The sequence below is a fragment of the Pseudophryne corroboree genome, chromosome 5 (assembly GCF_028390025.1).
Source record: "Pseudophryne corroboree isolate aPseCor3 chromosome 5, aPseCor3.hap2, whole genome shotgun sequence".
Taxonomy (NCBI): Eukaryota; Metazoa; Chordata; class Amphibia; order Anura; family Myobatrachidae; genus Pseudophryne; species Pseudophryne corroboree.
Window position 1 is genome coordinate 85909195 of NC_086448.1, and position 20870 is coordinate 85930064.

General features: G+C 48.9%; 1 protein-coding gene across 2 annotated transcripts in view; it reads left to right on the forward strand.

The window, feature by feature from the left end:
- DUS3L (dihydrouridine synthase 3 like) overlaps nucleotides 1-20870 on the forward strand; it is a 67103-nt gene that overhangs the window by 40685 nt on the left and 5548 nt on the right. For both annotated transcript variants that reach the window (XM_063921444.1, XM_063921445.1), the window contains exons 10-13: nucleotides 1724-1820; nucleotides 15794-15869; nucleotides 15962-16150; nucleotides 17741-17869. In XM_063921444.1, the coding sequence (XP_063777514.1) occupies nucleotides 1724-1820; nucleotides 15794-15869; nucleotides 15962-16150; nucleotides 17741-17869 (491 nt within the window). The remainder of the gene's footprint in view (nucleotides 1-1723; nucleotides 1821-15793; nucleotides 15870-15961; nucleotides 16151-17740; nucleotides 17870-20870) is intronic.

Consider the following 20870-nt stretch of genomic DNA (forward strand, 5'->3'; position numbering starts at 1 on the left):
ACACCATTACTAGGGCACCAAGGATTGCCCGCACACTGCTAGTGACTTTCCACCTGTACACCACAACCAGTGCACCAAGGATTGCCCGCACACTGCTAGTTAATTTCCACCTGTACACCACAACCAGTGCACCAGGGGTTGCCCGCATTCTGCTAGTAACTTTCCACCTGTACACCATTACTAGGGCACCAAGGATTGCCCGCGCACTGCTAGTGACTTTCCACCTGTACACCACAACCAGTGCACCAGGGGTTGCCCGCACACTGCTATGACTTTCCACCTGTACACCATTGCTAGGGCACCAAGGATTGCCCGCACACTGCTAGTGACTTTCCACCTGTACACCATTGCTAGGACACCAAGGATTGCCCGCACACTGCTAGTGACTTTCCACCTGTACACCATTGCTAGGGTACCAAGGATTGCCCGCACACTGCTAGTGACTTTCCACCTGTACACCATTGCTAGGGCACCAAGGATTGCCCGCACACTGCTAGTGACTTTCCACCTGTACACCATTGCTAGGGTACCAAGGATTGCCCGTGCACTGCTAGTGACTTTCCACCTGTACACCATTGCTAGGGCACCAAGGATTGCCCGCACACTGCTAGTTAATTTCTACCTGTACACCACAACCAGTGCACCAGGGGTTGCCCGCATTCTGCTAGTAACTTTCCACCTGTACACCATTACTAGGGCACCAAGGATTGCCCGCGCACTGCTAGTGACTTTCCACCTGTACACCACAACCAGTGCACCAGGGGTTGCCCGCACACTGCTATGACTTTCCACCTGTACACCATTGCTAGGGCACCAAGGATTGCCCGCACACTGCTAGTGACTTTCCACCTGTACACCATTGCTAGGACACCAAGGATTGCCCGCACACTGCTAGTGACTTTCCACCTGTACACCACAGAAGATGCCTGCACCCCTTCTCCCCATCACTTGTGCCCTATTTACTACAGTCCTATCTATGGGGGTAATTCAGACCTGATTGCTGGGCAGAGATTTTTGCAGGCTGCGATCAGATAGTCTCTGCCTACAAGGGTAGTGTATCTTCGCTGTGCAAGTGTGTGAACGCATGTGTAGCAGAGCTGCACAAACTGATTTTCTGCAGTGTCTGCGCAGCCCAGGACTTACTCAGCCGCTGCGATCACATCAGCCTGCTCAGGACCAGACTTGACGTCAGACACCCGCCATTCAAATGCTCGGACATGCCTGCGTTTCTCCAAACACTCCCTGAAAACGGTCAGTTGCCACCCACAAACCCCCTCTTCCTATTAATCTCCTTGCGAATGCTCATGCGAATGGATCCTTTGCACAAACCCGTCGCTGACCGGCGATCCCCTTTGCAGCCCTTCGTCGCGCATACGCATGCGCAGCTTAGATCTGATCACCCGCTGTGATCTGTTTTGGATCTGATCGCCCGCTGCAAAAACGCACAGCAGCGATCAGATCTGAATGACCCCCTATGTTTGGTGTGTGTGTGTGTGTGTGTGTGTGTGTGTGTGTGTGTGTGTGTGAGTGATTGTGTATATATACTGTATATGTCTGGATTATTAGTTTTTGACATGACCAAGCCCAATCACTAGAGCTGCTGTCTTACTGCCTGCAACCCCTCGCCTTTCCTTTTAGTGCACTGTATCAATGAGCAATGTACGTACCTATTTCATATTATTCTTTATACTTAGTTTTATTGCTTTCTATTATTTTACTGCAGCTTCACGGACGATCCAGAGAGCAGCGTTACACAAAGCTTGCTGACTGGGATTATATTAATTATTGTGCTAAAATTGCCGACCCTCTTCCCTTGTTTGGTAAGTTCCACAAAGTCGTAGTTTCCTTTTAAAACAGTAACTTTTGTAGATGATATAATATAATATTACTGCACATTTTGATTTGAACATTCCAATACCAGTTCTTAATGTTGTTATTGTGGGTCAGACTCTGTCTCATAACGGAAAGATGATGTTTCAGCATTTTGTGGCTCTGATATGTGATGTCCTGATTTGCCTCATCCTGTACTATGAAGTTACGGTTACCTTGGTTTTAATATTACTGCTATAAAAAGGCTAAAGGAGCAAAATTCCCATGACTGATATGTATCTGCAGTAAATTGGGTTTACGTCGCCAGCAGGGAAAAGGCAGAGTATTATTATTATTATTGTCGTTGATTTGTAATGTTACCAGGGTGCATTGTGGGAACAATGGCGTACATAACACATGGACATACAAGGTCTACAAAATGAAATGGTTGGGAGGGCCGAGTTCCTGAGCGAGCTTACAATCTAGAGTGAGCAGAGACAGTCGCCTGTATGACAGTGTGATCATCAAGCAAATGGAAAAAAATAAATTAAGAAAAAATTGTCCAATTCAATTTAAAAAGAAATATTGCGACATTCTGAACTTGTATTGGACATTTTTTTTTTCTCTAACGTCCTAGTGGATGCTGGGGACTCCGTAAGGACCATGGGTAATAGACGGGCTCCGCAGGAGACTGGGCACTCTAAGAAAGAATTAGGACTACTGGTGTGCACTGGCTCCTCCCTCTATGCTCCTCCTCCAGACCTCAGTTAGAATCTGTGCCCGGACGGAGCTGGGTGCATTTTAGTGAGCTCTCCTGAGCTTGCTAATAAGAAAGTATTTTAGTTAGGGTTTTTATTTTCAGAGAGCTTCTGCTGGCAACAGACTCTCTGCTACGTGGGACTGAGGGGAGAGAAGCAAACCTACTAACTGCGGCTAGGTTGCGCTTCTTAGGCTACTGGACACCATTAGCTCCAGAGGGATCGAACACAGGAACTTAACCTTGGTCGTCCGTTCCCGGAGCCGCGCCGCCATCCCCCTCGCAGAGCCAGATGACAGAAGCCGGCGGGTGAAGCAAGAAGACGTCAAAATCGGCGGCAGAAGACTCCTGTCTTCATATGAGGTAGCGCACAGCACTGCAGCTGTGCGCCATTGCTCCCACATTACACCCACACACTCCGGTCACTGTAGGGTGCAGGGGGGGGCGCCCTGGGCAGCAATTGAGTACCTCCTGGCAGAATAGGGCATATATACAGCTGGGCACTGTATGAGCCCCCGCCATTGTTTTTACACAAAATCGCGGGACAGAAGCCCGCTGCTGAGGGGGCGGGGCTTCTTCCTCAGCACTCACCAGCGCCATTTTCTCTCCACAGCTCCGCTGGGAGGAAGCTCCCCAGGCTCTCCCCTGCAGAAGCACGATAGAAGAGGGTGAAAAAGAGAGGGGGGGCACATAAATTTGGCGTAAAAACAATATATATAGCAGCTACTGGGTTAACACTAAGTTACTGTGTGATTCCTGGGTCATATAGCGCTGGGGTGTGTGCTGGCATACTCTCTCTCTGTCTCTCCAAAGGGCCTTGTGGGGGAACGGTCTTCAAATAGAGCTTCCCCTGTGTGTGTGGTGTCGGTACGTGTGTGTCGACATGTCTGAGGTAAAAGGCTCCCCTAAGGAGGAGATGGAGCTAATATGTGTGTGAGAGGGTGTCTCCGTCGACAACGCCGACACCTGTTTGGATATGTGTAAGTGCTAAGGTGAATTTATTGCACAAAAGATTAGAGAACAGACAATCTACCCATGTCTGTCCCTATGGCGCAGTGACCTTCAGAGTCTCACAATGCTCACTATCCAAAATAATAAACACTGATATCGACACGGAGTTTGACTCCAGTGTCGACTACGATAATGCAAAGTTACAGCCAAAATGGCAGAAAAGTATTCAATATATGATTATTGTAATAAAAGATGATTTGCATATCACTGATGACTCATCTGTCCCTGACACAAGGGTACACATGTTTAAGGGGAAGAAAGCTGAGGTAAATTTCCCTCCTCTCATGAGGAAAAAGAGCGGGAATCTCCAGACAAGAGACTGCAGTTTCCCACAAAGAATTCTCAGACAGTATCCTTTCCCCACTAGGGCCAGGATGTGATGGAAATCTTCCCCTAGGGTGTCACGTTTGCCCAGAAGGTAGCCCTAGCTATTCTCAGGGATCCTGCAGATAGCGTGCACATTCTGGTACACTACTCAGACCGGCGATTGTGTCGGCATGGGTTTATAGCGCTGTGGCGGCGTGGACAGGTACCTTATCAGCAGAAATTGAGACCCTAGCATGTGTGTATATATATATATATATATATATATATATATATGTATGTATATAGAGATATATATATATATATATATATATATATATATATATATATATATTAAAGATGCTGTCTTAAGAGATATATATATAATCAAACATGCCCAAAGAGACATGAGTATACTGGGTCCTAGAGTCAAAGCTATGTCGATTTCTGCTTGACGTGTCCTGTAGCATATGTAATGGACAGATGATGCCAACTTAAGTGGCATATGGAAGGCTGAGGATTGTGTGGAGAAGGGTTCTCGGACCTGGTCTCCACGGCTATAGCTGGTAATTCTGATATTTTGCCTTATATTCCTGCACAGCCTAGGAAAGCACGTCATTATCAAATGCAGCTTTTCGAACAAAGAAACAAGAAAGCCCGAGGTGCGTCCTTTCTTGCCAGAGGCGGGGCCAGAGGAAAGAAGCTGCACAACACAGCTAGTTCCCAGGAACAGAAGTCCTCCCCGGCCTCTACAAAATCCACCGCATGTCGCTGGGGCTCCACAGGCGGAGCTAGGCCCGGTGGGGCACGCTTTCGTAAGTTCAGCCACAAGTGGGTTCACTCCCGGTTAGATCCCTGGGCAATAGATATTGTGTCTCAGGGATACAAGCTGGACTTTGAGAAGATGCCTCCTCACTGCCGGCCCTGCCGGCTTCCCCCCACGAGAGGGAAACAGGGTTAACTGCAATTTACAAATTGTATCTTCAACAGGTGGTGGTCAAGGTTCCCCTCCTTCGACAAGGAGGGGGTTATTATTCGACCATGTGGTAGTCCCGAATCAGACGTTTCGGTCAGACCCATATTGAATTTAAAATCCCTGAACATATACCTAAAAAGGTTCAAGTTCAAGATGGAATCGCTAAGAGCGGTCATTGCAAGCATGAAAAGGGGGAGATTTTATGGTAAATCCACCTCATCAGGCGTACCTCAGAATTGCGGTACGGGATTGTCATTACCAATTTCAGACGTTGCCGGTTGGTCTCTCCACGGCCCCGAGAATATTCACCAAGGTAATGGCGGAAATGATGGTGCTCCTGCGGAAGCAAGGTGTCACTATTATCACGTACTTGGTCGATCTCCTCATAAAAGCGAGATCAAGAGAGCAGTTGCTGAACAGCGAATCACTTTCTCTGGAAGTGTAACGGCAACACGGCTGGATTCTATGTATTCCAAAGTCGCAGTTCGTTCCTACAGCTCATCTGCCTCTCCTAGGCATGATCCTAGACACAGACCAGAAAAGGGTTTATCTCCCGATAGAGAGAGCTCAGGAGCTCGTGACACTGGTCAGAAATCTATTAAAACCAAAACAGGTGTCAGTGCATCACTGCACTCGAGTCCTGGGAAGGATGGTGGCATCATACGAGGCCATTCCCTTCGGCAGGTTCCATGCGAGGACCTTCCAATGGGACGTACTGGACAAGTGGTCCGGATCACATCTTCAGATGCATCGGTTAATCACCCTATCCCCCAGGGCCAGGGTGTCTCTCCTGTGGTGGCTGCAAAGTGCTCACCTTCTCGAAGGTCGCAGATTCGGCATTCAGGTCGGGGTCCTGGTGACCACGGATGCAAGGCTCCGAGGGTGGGGGGCAGTCACACAGGGAAGGAATTTCCAAGGGCGGTGGTCAAGTCAGGAGACTTGCCTTCACATCAATATCCTGGAATTAAGGGCCATATGCAACGCCCTAAGTCAAGCGGAGAACCTGCTTCGCGACATATCGGTGCTGATTCAGTCAGACAACATCACAGCAGTGGCTCATGTGAACCGCCAAGGCGGCACAAGGAGCAGAGTGGCGATGGCGGAAGCCACCAGAATTCTTCGCTGGGCGGAGAATCACGTAAGAGCACTGTCAGCAGTGTTCATTCCGGGAGTGGACAACTGGGAAGCAGACTTCCTCAGCTGGCACGACCTCCACACGGGAGAGTGGGGACTTCATAAAGAATTTGCAGATTGCAAGGCGGTGGGAACTGCCACAGGTGGACATGATGGCATCCCGCCTCAACAAAAAGCTACAGAGATGTTGCGCCAGGTCAAGAGACCCTCAGGCGATTGCTGTGGACGCATTAGTGACACAGTGGGTGTTCCAGTCGGTTTATGTGTTTCCTCCTCTTCCTCTCATAACAAAGGTGCTGAGAATCATAGGAAAAGGAGGAGTGAGAACAATACTCATTGTTCCGGATTGGCCAAGATGGACTTGGTATCCAGATCTGCAAGAAATGCTCACAGAGGACCCATAGCCTCTGCCTCTCAGACAGGACTTGTTGCAGCAGGGGCCCTGTCTGTTCCAAGACTTACCGCGGCTGCATTTGTTGGCATGGAGTTTGAACGCCGGATCCTGGCAGAAAAAGGCATTCCGGATGAGGTTATTCCTACACTGATAAAGGCTAGGAAGGAGGTGACGGCTAAACATTATCACCGTATATGGCGGAAAAAAATGTTGCTTGGTGTGAGGCCAGGAATGCCCCTACGGAGGAATTCCAGCTGGGCCGTTTCCTTCACTTCCTACAGTCGGGAGTGACATTGGGCCTGAAATTGAGTTCCATTAGGGTCCAGGTTACGGGTCTATCCATTTTCTTTCAAAAAGAACTGACTTCTCTTCCTGAAGTCCAGACGTTGTATAGGGAGTGCTACATATTCAGCCCCCTTTTGTGCCACCAGTGGCACCTTGGGATCTTAGCGTGGTGTTGAGTTTCTTGAAATCTCACTGGTTTGAGCCACTTAAGACCGTGGAGCTAAAGTATCTCACGTGGAAAGTGGTCATGCTATTGGCCTTAGCTTCGGCTAGGCGTGTGTCAGAATTGGCGGCTTTGTCATGTAAAAGCCCCTATCTGGTTTTCCATATGGACAGGGCCGAAGGTGGTGTCATCTTTTCATTTGAACCAACCTATTGTGGTGCCTGCGGCTACTCGTGACTTGGAGGATTCCAAGTTACTTGATGTAGTCAGGGCTTTGAAGATTTATGTAGCCAGAACGGCTGGAGTCAGGAAAACTGACTCGCTGTTTATCCTGTATGCATCCAACAAGCTGGGTGCTCCTGCTTCAAAGCAAACTATTGCTCGCTGGATCTGTAACACGATTCAGCAGGCTCATTCTGCGGCTGGATTGCCGCATCCAAAATCAGTAAAAGCCCATTCCACAAGGAAAGTGGGCTCTTCTTGGGCGGCTGCCCGAGGGGTCTCGGCATTACAGCTTTGCCGAGCAGCTACTTGGTCGGGTTCAAACACTTTTGCAAAATTCTACAAGTTTGATACCCTGGCTGAGGAGGACCTTGTGTTTGCCCATTCGGTGCTGCAGAGTCATCCACACTCTCCCGCCCGTTTTGGGAGCTTTGGTATAATCCCCATGGTCCTTACGGAGTCCCCAGCATCCACTAGGACGTTAGAGAAAATAAGATTTTACTCACCGGTAAATCTATTTCTCGTAGTCCGTAGTGGATGCTGGGCGCCCGTCCCAAGTGCGGACTTCTTCTGCAATACGTGTATATAGTTATTGCTCAATAAAGGGTTATGTTGTGTTGGCATTCGTTTGTTTGATGCTCTGTTGTTGTTCATACTGGTAACTGGGTATGTTATCACAAGTTATACGGTGTGATTGGTGTGGCTGGTATGAGTCTTACCCTGGATTCCTAAATCCTTTCCTTGTAATGTCAGCTCTTCCGGGCACAGTTTCCTTAACTGAAGTCTGGAGGAGGGGCATAGAGGGAGGAGCCAGTGCACACCAGTAGTCCTAATTCTTTCTTAGAGTGCCCAGTCTCCTGCGGAGCCCATCTATTCCCCATGGTCCTTACGGAGTCCCCAGCATCCACTACGGACTACGAGAAATAGATTTACCGGTGAGTAAAATCTTTTCTTTTTCTTTTTTTTTTTGTTGCTTTGACAATCACACCATATAACTCTGGGGTCTATTCAATTGAAGTCAGAATTGCCATCAAGTCGGAAAGACGGCAGTTTCCGACTTTTTTTGGTCGAATCCGGATTCAACCTATTCAATGGAGCTGCCGTTTTTCCAACTTGTCAGCAATTCCGACTTGTGGGGAAACACACGGCGGTTTAGCCGCGGATCCACGTGTTTTGTTGAATTAGCCGCCAATTCCGACAGTTTTTTGGCCCATTTTTGACAACTGGCAAAACCTGACGGAAATGCCCGATAATTGGATACTGCTCTGTCGGATCCTCTCCGTCGGAGAGGATCCGGCATCCATTGAATAGACCCCTATGTCTTTGTGTTATTCTGATTGTTCAATTGTCACCTATATTGCACTTGAATAAATCTTGTCACGCACATACCCATTCCGTATTAATTTATAGATCACCGACCATAATTTAATTCACATAGAAACAAGTCTGAGCGCAGCATAACCAACCATCCTTGTACTCAACCCAGTGAGGGCTGGTATCTTCATATATGCCAACAGCATGGCAAACAGCCCAATAGGACTTGTGTGCGCAAAGCCCATCCAGCCTTACCTATTCTGAGATGAGGTTTGGGATGTATGGTGGGATGGTGATGAGGGCTTTGTAAGTGAGACCCATCCAGCCTTACCTATTCTAAGATGAGGTTTGGGATGTATGGTGGGGTGGTGATGAGGGCTTTGTAAGTGAGGTCCATCCAGCCTTACCTATTCTGAGATGAGGTTTGAGATGTATGGTGGGGTGGTGATGAGGGCTTTGTAAGTGAGGCCGAGTAATTTGAATTTAATTTGGGGGTACTCAGGGAGCCGGTGTAGAGATTAGAGTGGTGCAGCAGATGTGGAGCAATGAGAGAGGAGGATAGATCTTGTCTCCGCATTTAGGAATTGGAGATAGATGGGTGAGGGCAATGCCAGATAGGTTGCGCTAATTGAGGCGGATGATGATGAAAACATGGATAAGAGTTTTGGTTACATCGTAAGAAAAGGGAGATTTCTAATAATATTTTGACAGTAGAGATAACAAAATTGTGAGAGAGACTGAATATTAGGAGTAAAACAGGGGGTGGGATCAAGGGTGACAGCCAGGCAGTGCACTTGGAAAACTGAGGAAATTGCGGTGTTGGTGACCATGAGGAAGATATGAGGTTAGGCTGTGACTCTGGGAGAAGGAAGAGAAGCACTGTTTCATGACATGGTAAGGTATACGACATCTGTGTAGTATAAATTAGCGAGATGGGTAGACACGAGAAGGGAAAAGGTTGGGGAAGAAGCATTAGATTTGTGTGTTGACCCCAACAAATATGGGGGGGGGGGGGGGTGCCATCATGTTTGATGGCTTTGACCATTCTGAGTGTTGACAATTTGATCGTCAAATACTCATACCCAAACCCAACCAATGCTTGCATGTCCCAGCCTCCTCCATTCTGCCTAAGTTTAAGGATGGCTCAGATTGTCCCCATGGTAACAGATTCCCACTTAAAGAATGTTCGCACATTTCAAACTTTGGATGGTATTCAATTCTTTTCACCCCCATCCACACCCGTTCTGTTTCTGCTGATGGATGTGGTATCATCATTTCTCTGACGTCCTAGTGGATGCTGGGGACTCCGAAAGGACCATGGGGGGATAGCGGCTCCGCAGGAGACTGGGCACAAAAGTAAAAGCTTTAGGACTACCTGGTGTGCACTGGCTCCTCCCCCTATGACCCTCCTCCAAGCCTCAGTTAGATTTTTGTGCCCGAACGAGAAGGGTGCTCACTAGGTGGCTCTCCTGAGCTGCTTAGTAAAAAAGTTTAAGTATAGGTTTTTTATTTTCAGTGAATCCTGCTGGCAACAGGTTCACTGCACCGAGGGACTAAGGGGAGAAGAAGCGAACTCACCTGCGTGCAGAGTGGATTGGGCTTCTTAGGCTACTGGACATTAGCTCCAGAGGGACGATCACAGGCCCAGCCATGGATGAGTCACAGAGCCGCGCCGCCGGCCCCCTTACAGAGCCAGAAGACTGAAGAGGTCCGGAAAATCGGCGGCAGAAGACGTCCTGTCTTCAATAAGGTAGCGCACAGCACCGCAGCTGTGCGCCATTGCTCTCAGCACACTTCACACTCCGGTCACTGAGGGTGCAGGGCGCTGGGGGGGGGGCGCCCTGAGACGCAATAAAAACACCTTATATGGCAAAAAATACATCACATATAGCTCCTGGGCTATATGGACGCATTTAACCCCTGCCAATTTTTCCTTAAAAAAGCGGGAGAAAGGCCGCCGAGAAGGGGGCGGAGCCTATCTCCTCAGCACACTGGCGCCATTTTTCCTCACAGCTCCGTTGGAGGGAAGCTCCCTGACTCTCCCCTGCAGTCCTGCACTACAGAAACAGGGTAAAACAAGAGAGGGGGGGCACTAATTTGGCAGATAAATCTATACAGCAGCTATATAAGGGAAAAACACTTATATAAGGTTATCCCTGTATATATATAGCGCTCTGGTGTGTGCTGGCAAACTCTCCCTCTGTCTCCCCAAAGGGCTAGTGGGGTCCTGTCCTCTATCAGAGCATTCCCTGTGTGTGTGCTGTGTGTCGGTACGTTGTGTCGACATGTATGAGGAGGAAAATGGTATGGAGGCGGAGCAATTGCCTGTAATAGTGATGTCACCCCCTAGGGAGTCGACACCTGACTGGATGGTCTTATGGAAGGAATTACGTGATAGTGTCAGCACTTTACAAAAGACTGTTGACGACATGAGACAGCCGGCAAATCCGTTATTACCTGTACAGGCGTCTCAAACACCGTCAGGGGCTCTAAAGCGCCCGTTACCACAGATGGTCGACACAGACCCAGACACGGACACTGACTCCAGTGTCGACGGTGAGGAAACAAACGTATTTTCCAGTAGGGCCACACGTTACATGATCACGGCAATGAAGGAGGTTTTGAACATTTCTGATACTACAAGTACCACAAAAAAGGGTATTATGTGGGGTGTGAAAAAACTACCCGTAGTTTTTCCTGAATCAGATGAATTAAATGAGGTGTGTGATGAAGCGTGGGTTTCCCCCGATAAAAAACTGCTAATTTCTAAAAAATTATTGGTATTATACCCTTTCCCGCCAGAGGTTAGGGCGCGTTGGGAAACACCCCCTAGGGTAGATAAGGCGCTCACACGCTTATCAAAACAAGTGGCGTTACCGTCTCCTGATACGGCCGCCCTCAAGGAACCAGCTGATAGGAAGCTGGAAAATATCCTAAAAAGTATATACACACATACTGGTATTATACTGCGACCAGCAATCGCCTCAGCCTGGATGTGCAGTGCTGGGGTGGCTTGGTCGGATTCCCTGACTGAAAATATTGATACCCTGGACAGGGACAGTATATTATTGACTATAGAGCATTTAAAGGATGCATTTCTATATATGCGAGATGCACAGAGGGATATTTGCACTCTGGCATCAAGAGTAAGTGCGCTGTCCATTTCTGCCAGAAGAGGGTTATGGACGCGACAGTGGTCAGGTGATGCGGATTCCAAACGGCATATGGAAGTATTGCCGTATAAAGGGGAGGAGTTATTTGGGGTCGGTCTATCGGACCTGGTGGCCACGGCAACGGCTGGGAAATCCACCTTTTTACCCCAGGTCACCTCTCAGCAGAAAAAGACACCGTCTTTTCAGGCTCAGTCCTTTTGTCCCCATAAGAGCAAGCGGGCAAAAGGCCACTCATATCTGCCCCGGGGCAGAGGAAGGGGAAAAAGACTGCAGCAGGCAGCCTCTTCCCAGGAACAGAAGCCCTCCCCCGCTTCTGCCAAGTCCTCAGCATGACGCTGGGGCCTTACAAGCGGACTCAGGCACAGTGGGGGCCCGTCTCAAGAATTTCAGCGCGCAGTGGGCTAACTCGCAAGTGGACCCCTGGATCCTGCAGGTAGTATCTCAGGGGTACACATTGGAATTCGAGACGTCTCCCCCTCGCCGGTTCCTGAAGTCTGCTTTACCAACGTCTCCCTCCGACAGGGAGGCGGTATTGGAAGCCATTCACAAGCTGTATTCCCAGCAGGTGATAATCAAGGTACCCCTCCTACAACAGGGAAAGGGGTATTATTCCACGCTGTTTGTGGTACCGAAGCCGGACGGCTCGGTGAGACCTATTTTAAATCTGAAATCCTTGAACACTTACATACAAAGGTTCAAATTCAAGATGGAGTCACTCAGAGCAGTGATAGCGAACCTGGAAGAAGGGGACTATATGGTGTCTCTGGACATCAAGGATGCTTACCTCCATGTCCCAATTTGCCCTTCTCACCAAGGGTACCTCCGGTTTGTGGTACAGAACTGTCACTATCAGTTTCAGACGCTGCCGTTTGGATTGTCCACGGCACCCCGGGTCTTTACCAAGGTAATGGCCGAAATGATGATTCTTCTTCGAAGAAAAGGCGTCTTAATTATCCCTTACTTGGACGATCTCCTGATAAGGGCAAGGTCCAGGGAACAGTTAGAGGTCGGAGTAGCACTATCTCAAGTAGTACTACGACAGCACGGGTGGATTCTAAATATTCCAAAATCGCAGCTGATTCCGACGACACGTCTGCTGTTCCTAGGGATGATTCTGGACACAGTCCAGAAAAAGGTGTTTCTCCCGGAGGAGAAAGCCAGGGAGTTACCCGACCTAGTCAGGAACCTCCTAAAACCAGGCCAAGTGTCAGTGCATCAATGCACAAGGGTCCTGGGAAAAATGGTGGCTTCTTACGAAGCGATTCCATTCGGCAGATTCCACGCAAGAACTTTTCAGTGGGATCTGCTGGACAAATGGTCCGGATCGCATCTTTAAATGCATCAGCGGATAACCCTGTCTCCAAGGACAAGGGTGTCTCTCCTGTGGTGGTTACAGAGTGCTCATCTTCTAGAGGGCCGCAGATTCGGCATTCAGGACTGGGTCCTGGTGACCACGGATGCCAGCCTGAGAGGCTGGGGAGCAGTCACACAGGGAAGAAATTTCCAGGGCTTGTGGTCAAGCATGGAAACGTCACTTCACATAAATATCCTGGAACTAAGGGCCATTTACAATGCCCTAAGTCAGGCAAGGCCTCTGCTTCAGGGTCAGCCGGTGTTGATCCAGTCGGACAACATCACAGCAGTCGCCCACGTAAACAGACGGGGCGGCACAAGAAGCAGGAGGGCAATGACGGAAGTTGCAAGGATTCTTCGCTGGGCGGAAAATCATGTGATAGCACTGTCAGCAGTGTTCATTCCGGGAGTGGACAACTGGGAAGCAGACTTCCTCAGCAGACACGACCTCCACCCGGGGGAGTGGGGACTTCACCCAGAAGTCTTCCACATGATTGTGAACCGTTGGGAAAAACCAAAGGTGGACATGATGGCGTCCCGCCTCAACAAAAAACTGGACAGATATTGCGCCAGGTCAAGGGACCCTCAGGAAATAGCTGTGGACGCTCTGGTAACACCGTGGGTGTACCAGTCAGTGTATGTGTTCCCTCCTCTGCCTCTCATACCCAAGGTACTGAGAATCATAAGAAGGAGAGGAGTAAGGACTATACTCGTGGCTCCGGATTGGCCAAGAAGGACTTGGTACCCGGAACTTCAAGAGATGCTCACGGAAGACCCGTGGCCTCTACCTCTAAGAAAGGACCTGCTCCAGCAGGGACCCTGTCTGTTCCAAGACTTACCGCGGCTGCGTTTGACGGCATGGCGGTTGAACGCCGGATCCTGAAGGAAAAAGGCATTCCGGATGAAGTCATCCCTACCCTGATCAAAGCCAGGAAGGATGTAACTGTGCAACATTATCACCGTATTTGGCGTAAATATGTTGCGTGGTGTGAGGCCAGGAAGGCCCCTACAGAGGAATTTCAACTGGGTCGTTTCCTGCATTTCCTGCAAACAGGACTGTCTATGGGCCTAAAATTAGGGTCCATTAAGGTTCAAATTTCGGCCCTGTCGATATTCTTCCAAAAAGAACTAGCTTCAGTTCCTGAAGTTCAGACGTTTGTCAAGGGGGTACTGCATATACAGCCTCCTTTTGTGCCTCCAGTGGCACCTTGGGATCTCAATGTAGTTTTGGGGTTCCTAAAATCACATTGGTTTGAACCACTCACCACTGTGGACTTAAAATATCTCACATGGAAAGTGGTAATGCTGTTAGCCCTGGCTTCAGCCAGGCGTGTCTCAGAATTGGCGGCTTTATCCTATAAAAGCCCTTACCTAATTTTTCATACGGACAGGGCAGAATTGAGGACTCGTCCTCAATTTCTCCCTAAGGTGGTTTCAGCGTTTCACTTAAACCAGCCTATTGTGGTACCTGCGGCTACTAGGGACTTGGAGGATTCCAAGTTGCTGGACGTAGTCAGGGCCCTGAAAATATATGTTTCCAGGACGGCTGGAGTCAGAAAATCTGACTCGCTGTTTATCCTGTATGCACCCAACAAGCTGGGTGCTCCTGCTTCTAAGCAGACTATTGCTCGTTGGATTTGTAGTACAATTCAGCTTGCACATTCTGTGGCAGGCCTGCCACAGCCAAAATCTGTAAAAGCCCATTCCACACGGAAAGTGGGCTCATCTTGGGCGGCTGCCCGAGGGGTCTCGGCTTTACAACTTTGCAGAGCAGCTACTTGGTCAGGGGCAAACACGTTTGCTAAATTCTACAAATTTGATACCCTGGCTGAGGAGGACCTGGAGTTCTCTCATTCGGTGCTGCAGAGTCATCCGCACTCTCCCGCCCGTTTGGGAGCTTTGGTATAATCCCCATGGTCCTTTCGGAGTCCCCAGCATCCACTAGGACGTCAGAGAAAATAAGAATTTACTTACCGATAATTCTATTTCTCATAGTCCGTAGTGGATGCTGGGCGCCCATCCCAAGTGCGGATTGTCTGCAATACTTGTACATAGTTATTGTTACAAAAATCGGGTTATTATTGTTGTGAGCCATCTTTTCAGAGGCTCCTCTGTTATCATGCTGTTAACTGGGTTCAGATCACAAGTTGTACGGTGTGATTGGTGTGGCTGGTATGAGTCTTACCCGGGATTCAAAATCCTTCCTTATTGTGTACGCTCGTCCGGGCACAGTATCCTAACTGAGGCTTGGAGGAGGGTCATAGGGGGAGGAGCCAGTGCACACCAGGTAGTCCTAAAGCTTTTACTTTTGTGCCCAGTCTCCTGCGGAGCCGCTATCCCCCCCATGGTCCTTTCGGAGTCCCCAGCATCCACTACGGACTATGAGAAATAGAATTATCGGTAAGTAAATTCTTATTTTCAGCTTGCTACCCCCAGGGTAGCAAGGCACCCAACCCTTTATGGAGCTAAACCTGATTACTATTGGTGTGATATGCGCGATAACGGGGATCACTTTAGAAAGGAGATTGGGCGTGATACATCATTTGAATATCACCCTTTGTGTCTAAGTAAGGTTTTGTAGTTCTGCTTATACCAAGTTGCAAACTAGATGGACCAAGTGGTTCTTACCTGCCATCACATTCTATGTTTCATGGTTACTGAACTGTCAGATTAGTCCCTTATTTTGCAAATTCTACACAAATGAAAATTAATGTTTGTATTTCTTCTTATCCAGCACTGATGGGGGCATACACTGGACACCACTCTGTAGTGGTGTCCAGTGTATGTCCGCAAAACCCCTTCCTTTCTCATGCACTCTTATGTGGTATATATGATCTCTATCTAGAGATTTAATATGTGCAAGTATTGTGAGTTTTTAAATGAACACATTCATTTCCAGGTAGTGGAGACATCTTCTCTTTTGAGGATGCAAACCGCGCCATGCAGACGGGCGTCTCTGGGGTCATGCTGGCAAGGTCAGTGGTCGGGTTTTTTTTGCGCTATTGGAATCTTGTGTATTATTCTGTGGTTGATACACCCATTTACACCCTGTAATTGCTGGTTTCAGAGGGGCACTTGTAAAGCCCTGGCTTTTCACGGAGATAAAGGAGCAGCGGCATTGGGACATTTCCTCTTCGGAGAGGTTGGACATCCTCCGGGAGTTCACTAACTACGGCCTGGAGCACTGGGGCGCAGACGCTCAGGGAGTGGAGAGAACGAGGCGGTTTATGTTAGAGTGGCTCTCCTTCCTCTGCAGGTAGGATGTAATGTGCATGTCACTCTCTTCCCCCAGCAAAAAGAGCTAGTGACTTCTGGAGCAAATCATGTTGCATTGCAAGGGGTGCAAATATTTTTTTTCTTTCCATGCAGGGTAAATACAGGCTGCTTTTGCGTGTAGCCCACGGGTTGGGTTTGCGTGACCGCCGGTCACCATACTGACGCCGGGATCCTAGGTTTTACTTGGGGGGAGCACAACAGAGGCCCTTGCGGGCTCGCTGCGTGGGCTCTGTGGCTCGCTGCTCTTGCTGCAGGTTCTATTCCCACTCTATGGGTGTTGTGGACACTCACGAGTGGGCATAGTCCCTGTTGGTCGGCATGCCGACCTGCAGGCTGGTAACGGATTGGGATCCCGGTGTTGGTATAGTGACCGGTAGCCCACACATGCTGCACAGCTTTATGGGGTGTATTCAATAAGTGTCGGATCTATTCCGACATGCATTTGTCGGAATGGATCCGACAAGGGCTATTCAGTAGACAGCCAAATCCGACTGTCTGATTTGGCCGTACCCGGGGTCCTGTCCTGCTGCTGCTGTCAGCGGCTGCCAGGTGCGCTGACGGCGGCGGCAGGGGGTGCAGATGGCGGCGGCCGGCTGGGGTGAGCTGGTCGGCGGCGGGGGGTGATGGCGGCGAGAGAGGTGCCTGGCCGAGGTACGGCTGTCAAGGTACCTCTCATCCCCGTAGCCCGCCGCACCGCTCCCTGTCTCCGCACCTCAGTACGAATTATTTTCAAGTCGGATTGAGTTTGTCAGAAAGGGGGCCAAAATTGGTCGGATTTGGCCCCATTTCCTACAGAAGCATGCAGATTGGCGGCTATTTCCGCTGATCCACGTGTTTTCCGACAAGTCGGGAATTCCCAACTTGTTGGAAAAAAATCAGCACCTATTGAATAGGTCGGAACCCCTTCCAACCTAAATCAGTCAGAAGCTGCCATCTTTCCGACAAGATGGCAGCTTCCGACTCTTATTGAATACACCTTATATTCTACAACTGCAGTCTAGATTTGAGTTTGGACACGTCCTTCTCAGATCTAAATCTCTCTGCACTTGTTACATCTGCCCTACCTGGCAGTGCAGTATGGTTTTGCTCAGGTGCACAGTTACTTGTTTTTGGTTTTTTTGCTGTGCATCGGCCTCACAGGGTTCATTTTTGGCTGTAGTTCATTTATTTTCTTTATGTCCTCCTGAAAACAGATTGTAAAGTTATAAATGTAATAGGTGTGGGACTGTGAGCATAGGATTTCTTATACATGAGTGTCACTTACCTCAGACTTGTACACATTCCCTAACATTAGTGGCGTGGCGGCAGAGAACCTCCCATTACATGGGTGTATGAGGGAGGGGGTACTCATACAGTACAAGGAATGGGGGAGACAGGATTGGTAGAGCTCCCAGGAAGGCGGAAAGCCGTGTGGTGCAGAGGTCTGTGGTCTTTCAGCCACGTCTCTTGGGAACATCTATGTTAGCAATTTTTAATGTGATAAACAGAGCATCAAACACGTATGTTGAGGGGAAGTCATGTATGTAAAACATGCCTGTGTAACCACCCTCTGCTCTGTGTTTAAATGTAGATACATTCCAGTTGGCTTATTGGAACGTGTGCCTCAGAAGATCAATGAGAGGCCCCCCTACTACATGGGAAGAGACTACGTGGAGACCTTAATGGCGAGTCAGAACGTGACTGACTGGATAAAGATCAGGTGTGTGGTTGTGTAGGATGACAGAAGAGGCTGTATCTCTGGTGGTGTGGTAGGGTCCGTGTAGCTATCAGTGCCGTGACGTGGGTAAGAGGCCCAGTACATCAATAACCGATCTCTCTATTGTGAGACTGACAGCATGCATGATGAAGACAGCGAGACATTGTAATGTACACACAGAATAGGGTCCTCCAACATTTACCCCAGCAAGATGTTTAATAAATGTAAAGTGTAAGTTTCATTAGAATGTTCTTAAAACTTGTCCAAGCTTTACTTCCCATCCACATCACTCTCCATATCTGTATAGCTGACACAATGCTTGTTTTAGATCTTCTTAAATTGTCTCACTAAATCAATGAGAACATTTATGGACAATATACAAACAAGTCAAATGGAAAATGTAATTTCTCTGACGTCCTAGTAGATGCTGGGGACTCCGTCAGGACCATGGGGAATAGCGGCTCCGCAGGAGACAGGGCACAAAAGTAAAAGCTTTAGGATCAGGTGGTGTGCACTGGCTTCTCCCCCTATGACCCTCCTCCAAGCCTCAGTTAGATTTTTGTGCCCGGCCGAGAAGGGTGCAATCTAGGTGGCTCTCCTAAAGAGCTGCTTAGAGTAAAAGTTTTGTTAGGTTTTTTATTTTCAGTGAGTCCTGCTGGCAACAGGCTCACTGCATCGAGGGACTTAGGGGAGAGAAGTGAACTCACCTGCGTGCAGGATGGATTGGCTTCTTAGGCTACTGGACACCATTAGCTCCAGAGGGAGTCGGAACACAGGTCTCACCCTGGGGTTCGTCCCGGAGCCGCGCCGCCGACCCCCTTGCAGATGCCGAAAAGTGAAGAGGTCCAGAAACCGGCGGCAGAAGACTTTTCAGTCTTCATAAGGTAGCGCACAGCACTGCAGCTGTGCGCCATTGTTGTCAGCACACTTCATAGCAGCGGTCACTGAGGGTGCAGGGCGCTGGGGGGGGCGCCCTGGGCAGCAATGATAGTACCTTATTCTGGCTAAAAATACATCACATATAGCCCCTGGGGACTATATGGATGTATTTAACCCCTGCCAGGTCTCAGAAAAACGGGAGAAGAAGCCCGCCGAAAAGGGGGCGGGGCCTATTCTCCTCAGCACACAGCGCCATTTTCCCTCACAGAAATGCTGGTGGGAAGGCTCCCAGGCTCTCCCCTGCACTGCACTACAGAAACAGGGTTAAAACAGAGAGGGGGGGCACTTATTTGGCGATATGACTATATATATTAAAATGCTATAAGGGAAAAACACTTATATAAAGGTTGTCCCTGTATAATTATAGCGTTTTTGGTGTGTGCTGGCAAACTCTCCCTCTGTCTCCCCAAAGGGCTAGTGGGGTCCTGTCCTCTATCAGAGCATTCCCTGTGTGTGTGCTGTGTGTCGGTACGTGTGTGTCGACATGTATGAGGACGATGTTGGTGAGGAGGCGGAGCAATTGCCTGTAATGGTGATGTCACTCTCTAGGGAGTCGACACCGGAATGGATGGCTTATTTAAGGAATTACGTGATAATGTCAACACGCTGCAAGGTCGGTTGACGTCATGAGACGGCCGGCAAACCAATTAGTACCTGTCCAGGCGTCTCAAACACCGTCAGGGGCGTTAAAACGTCCTTTTACCTCAGTCGGTCGACACAGACACGGACACTGACTCCAGTGTCGACGGTGAAGAAACAAACGTATTTTCCTTTAGGGCCACACGTTACTTGTTAAGGGCAATGAAGGAGGTGTTACATATTTCTGATACTACAAGTACCACAAAAAAGGGTATTATGTGGAGTGTGAAAAAACTACCTGTAGTTTTTCCTGAATCAGATAAATTAAATGAAGTGTGTGATGATGCGTGGGTTTCCCCCGATAGAAAATTATTGGCGGTATACCCTTTCCCGCCAGAAGTTAGGTGCGTTGGGAAACACCCCTTAGGGTGGATAAGGCGCTCACATGCTTATCAAAACAAGTGGCGGTACCGTCTCCAGATAGGGCCGCCCTCAAGGAGCCAGCTGATAGGAGGCTGGAAAATATCCTAAAAAGTATATACACACATACTGGTGTTATACTGCGACCAGCGATCGCCTCAGCCTGGATGTGCAGCGCTGGGGTGGCTTGGTCGGATTCCCTGACTGAAAATATTGATACCCTTGACAGGGACAGTATTTTATTGACTATAGAGCATTTAAAGGATGCATTTCTATATATGCGAGATGCACAGAGGGATATTTGCACTCTGGCATCAAGAGTAAGTGCGATGTCCATATCTGCCAGAAGTTGTTTATGGACACGACAGTGGTCAGGTGATGCAGATTCCAAACGGCACATGGAAGTATTGCCGTATAAAGGAGAAAAAGACAACGTCTTTTCAGCCTCAGTCCTTTCGTCCCCATAAGGGCAAGCGGGCAAAAGGCCAGTCATATCTGCCATGGGATAGAGGAAAGGGAAGAAGACTGCAGCAGGTAGCCCATTCCCAGAAACAGAAGCCCTCCACCGCTTCTGCCAAGTCCTCAGCATGACGCTGGGGCCGTACAAGCGGACTCAGGTGCGGTGGGGGGGGTCGTCTCAAGAGTTTCAGCACGCAGTGGGCTCACTCGCAAGTGGATCCTACAAGTAGTATCCCAGGGGTACAGATTGGAAATTCGAGACGTCTCCCCCTCGCAGGTTCCTGAAGTCTGATTTACCAACGTCTCCCTCCGACAGGGAGGCAGTAGTGGAAACAATTCACAAGCTGTATTCCCAGCAGGTGATAATCAAAGTACCCCTCCTACAACAAGGAAAGGGGTATTATTCCACACTATATTGTGGTACTGAAGCCAGACGGCTCGGTGAGACCTATTCTAAATCTGAAATAGTTGAACACTTACATACAAAGGTTCAAATCAAGATGGAGTCACTCAGAGCAGTGATAGCGAACCAGGAAGAAGGGGACTATATGGTGTCCCGGGACATCAGGGATGCTTACCTCCATGTCCCAATTTGCCCTTCTCACCA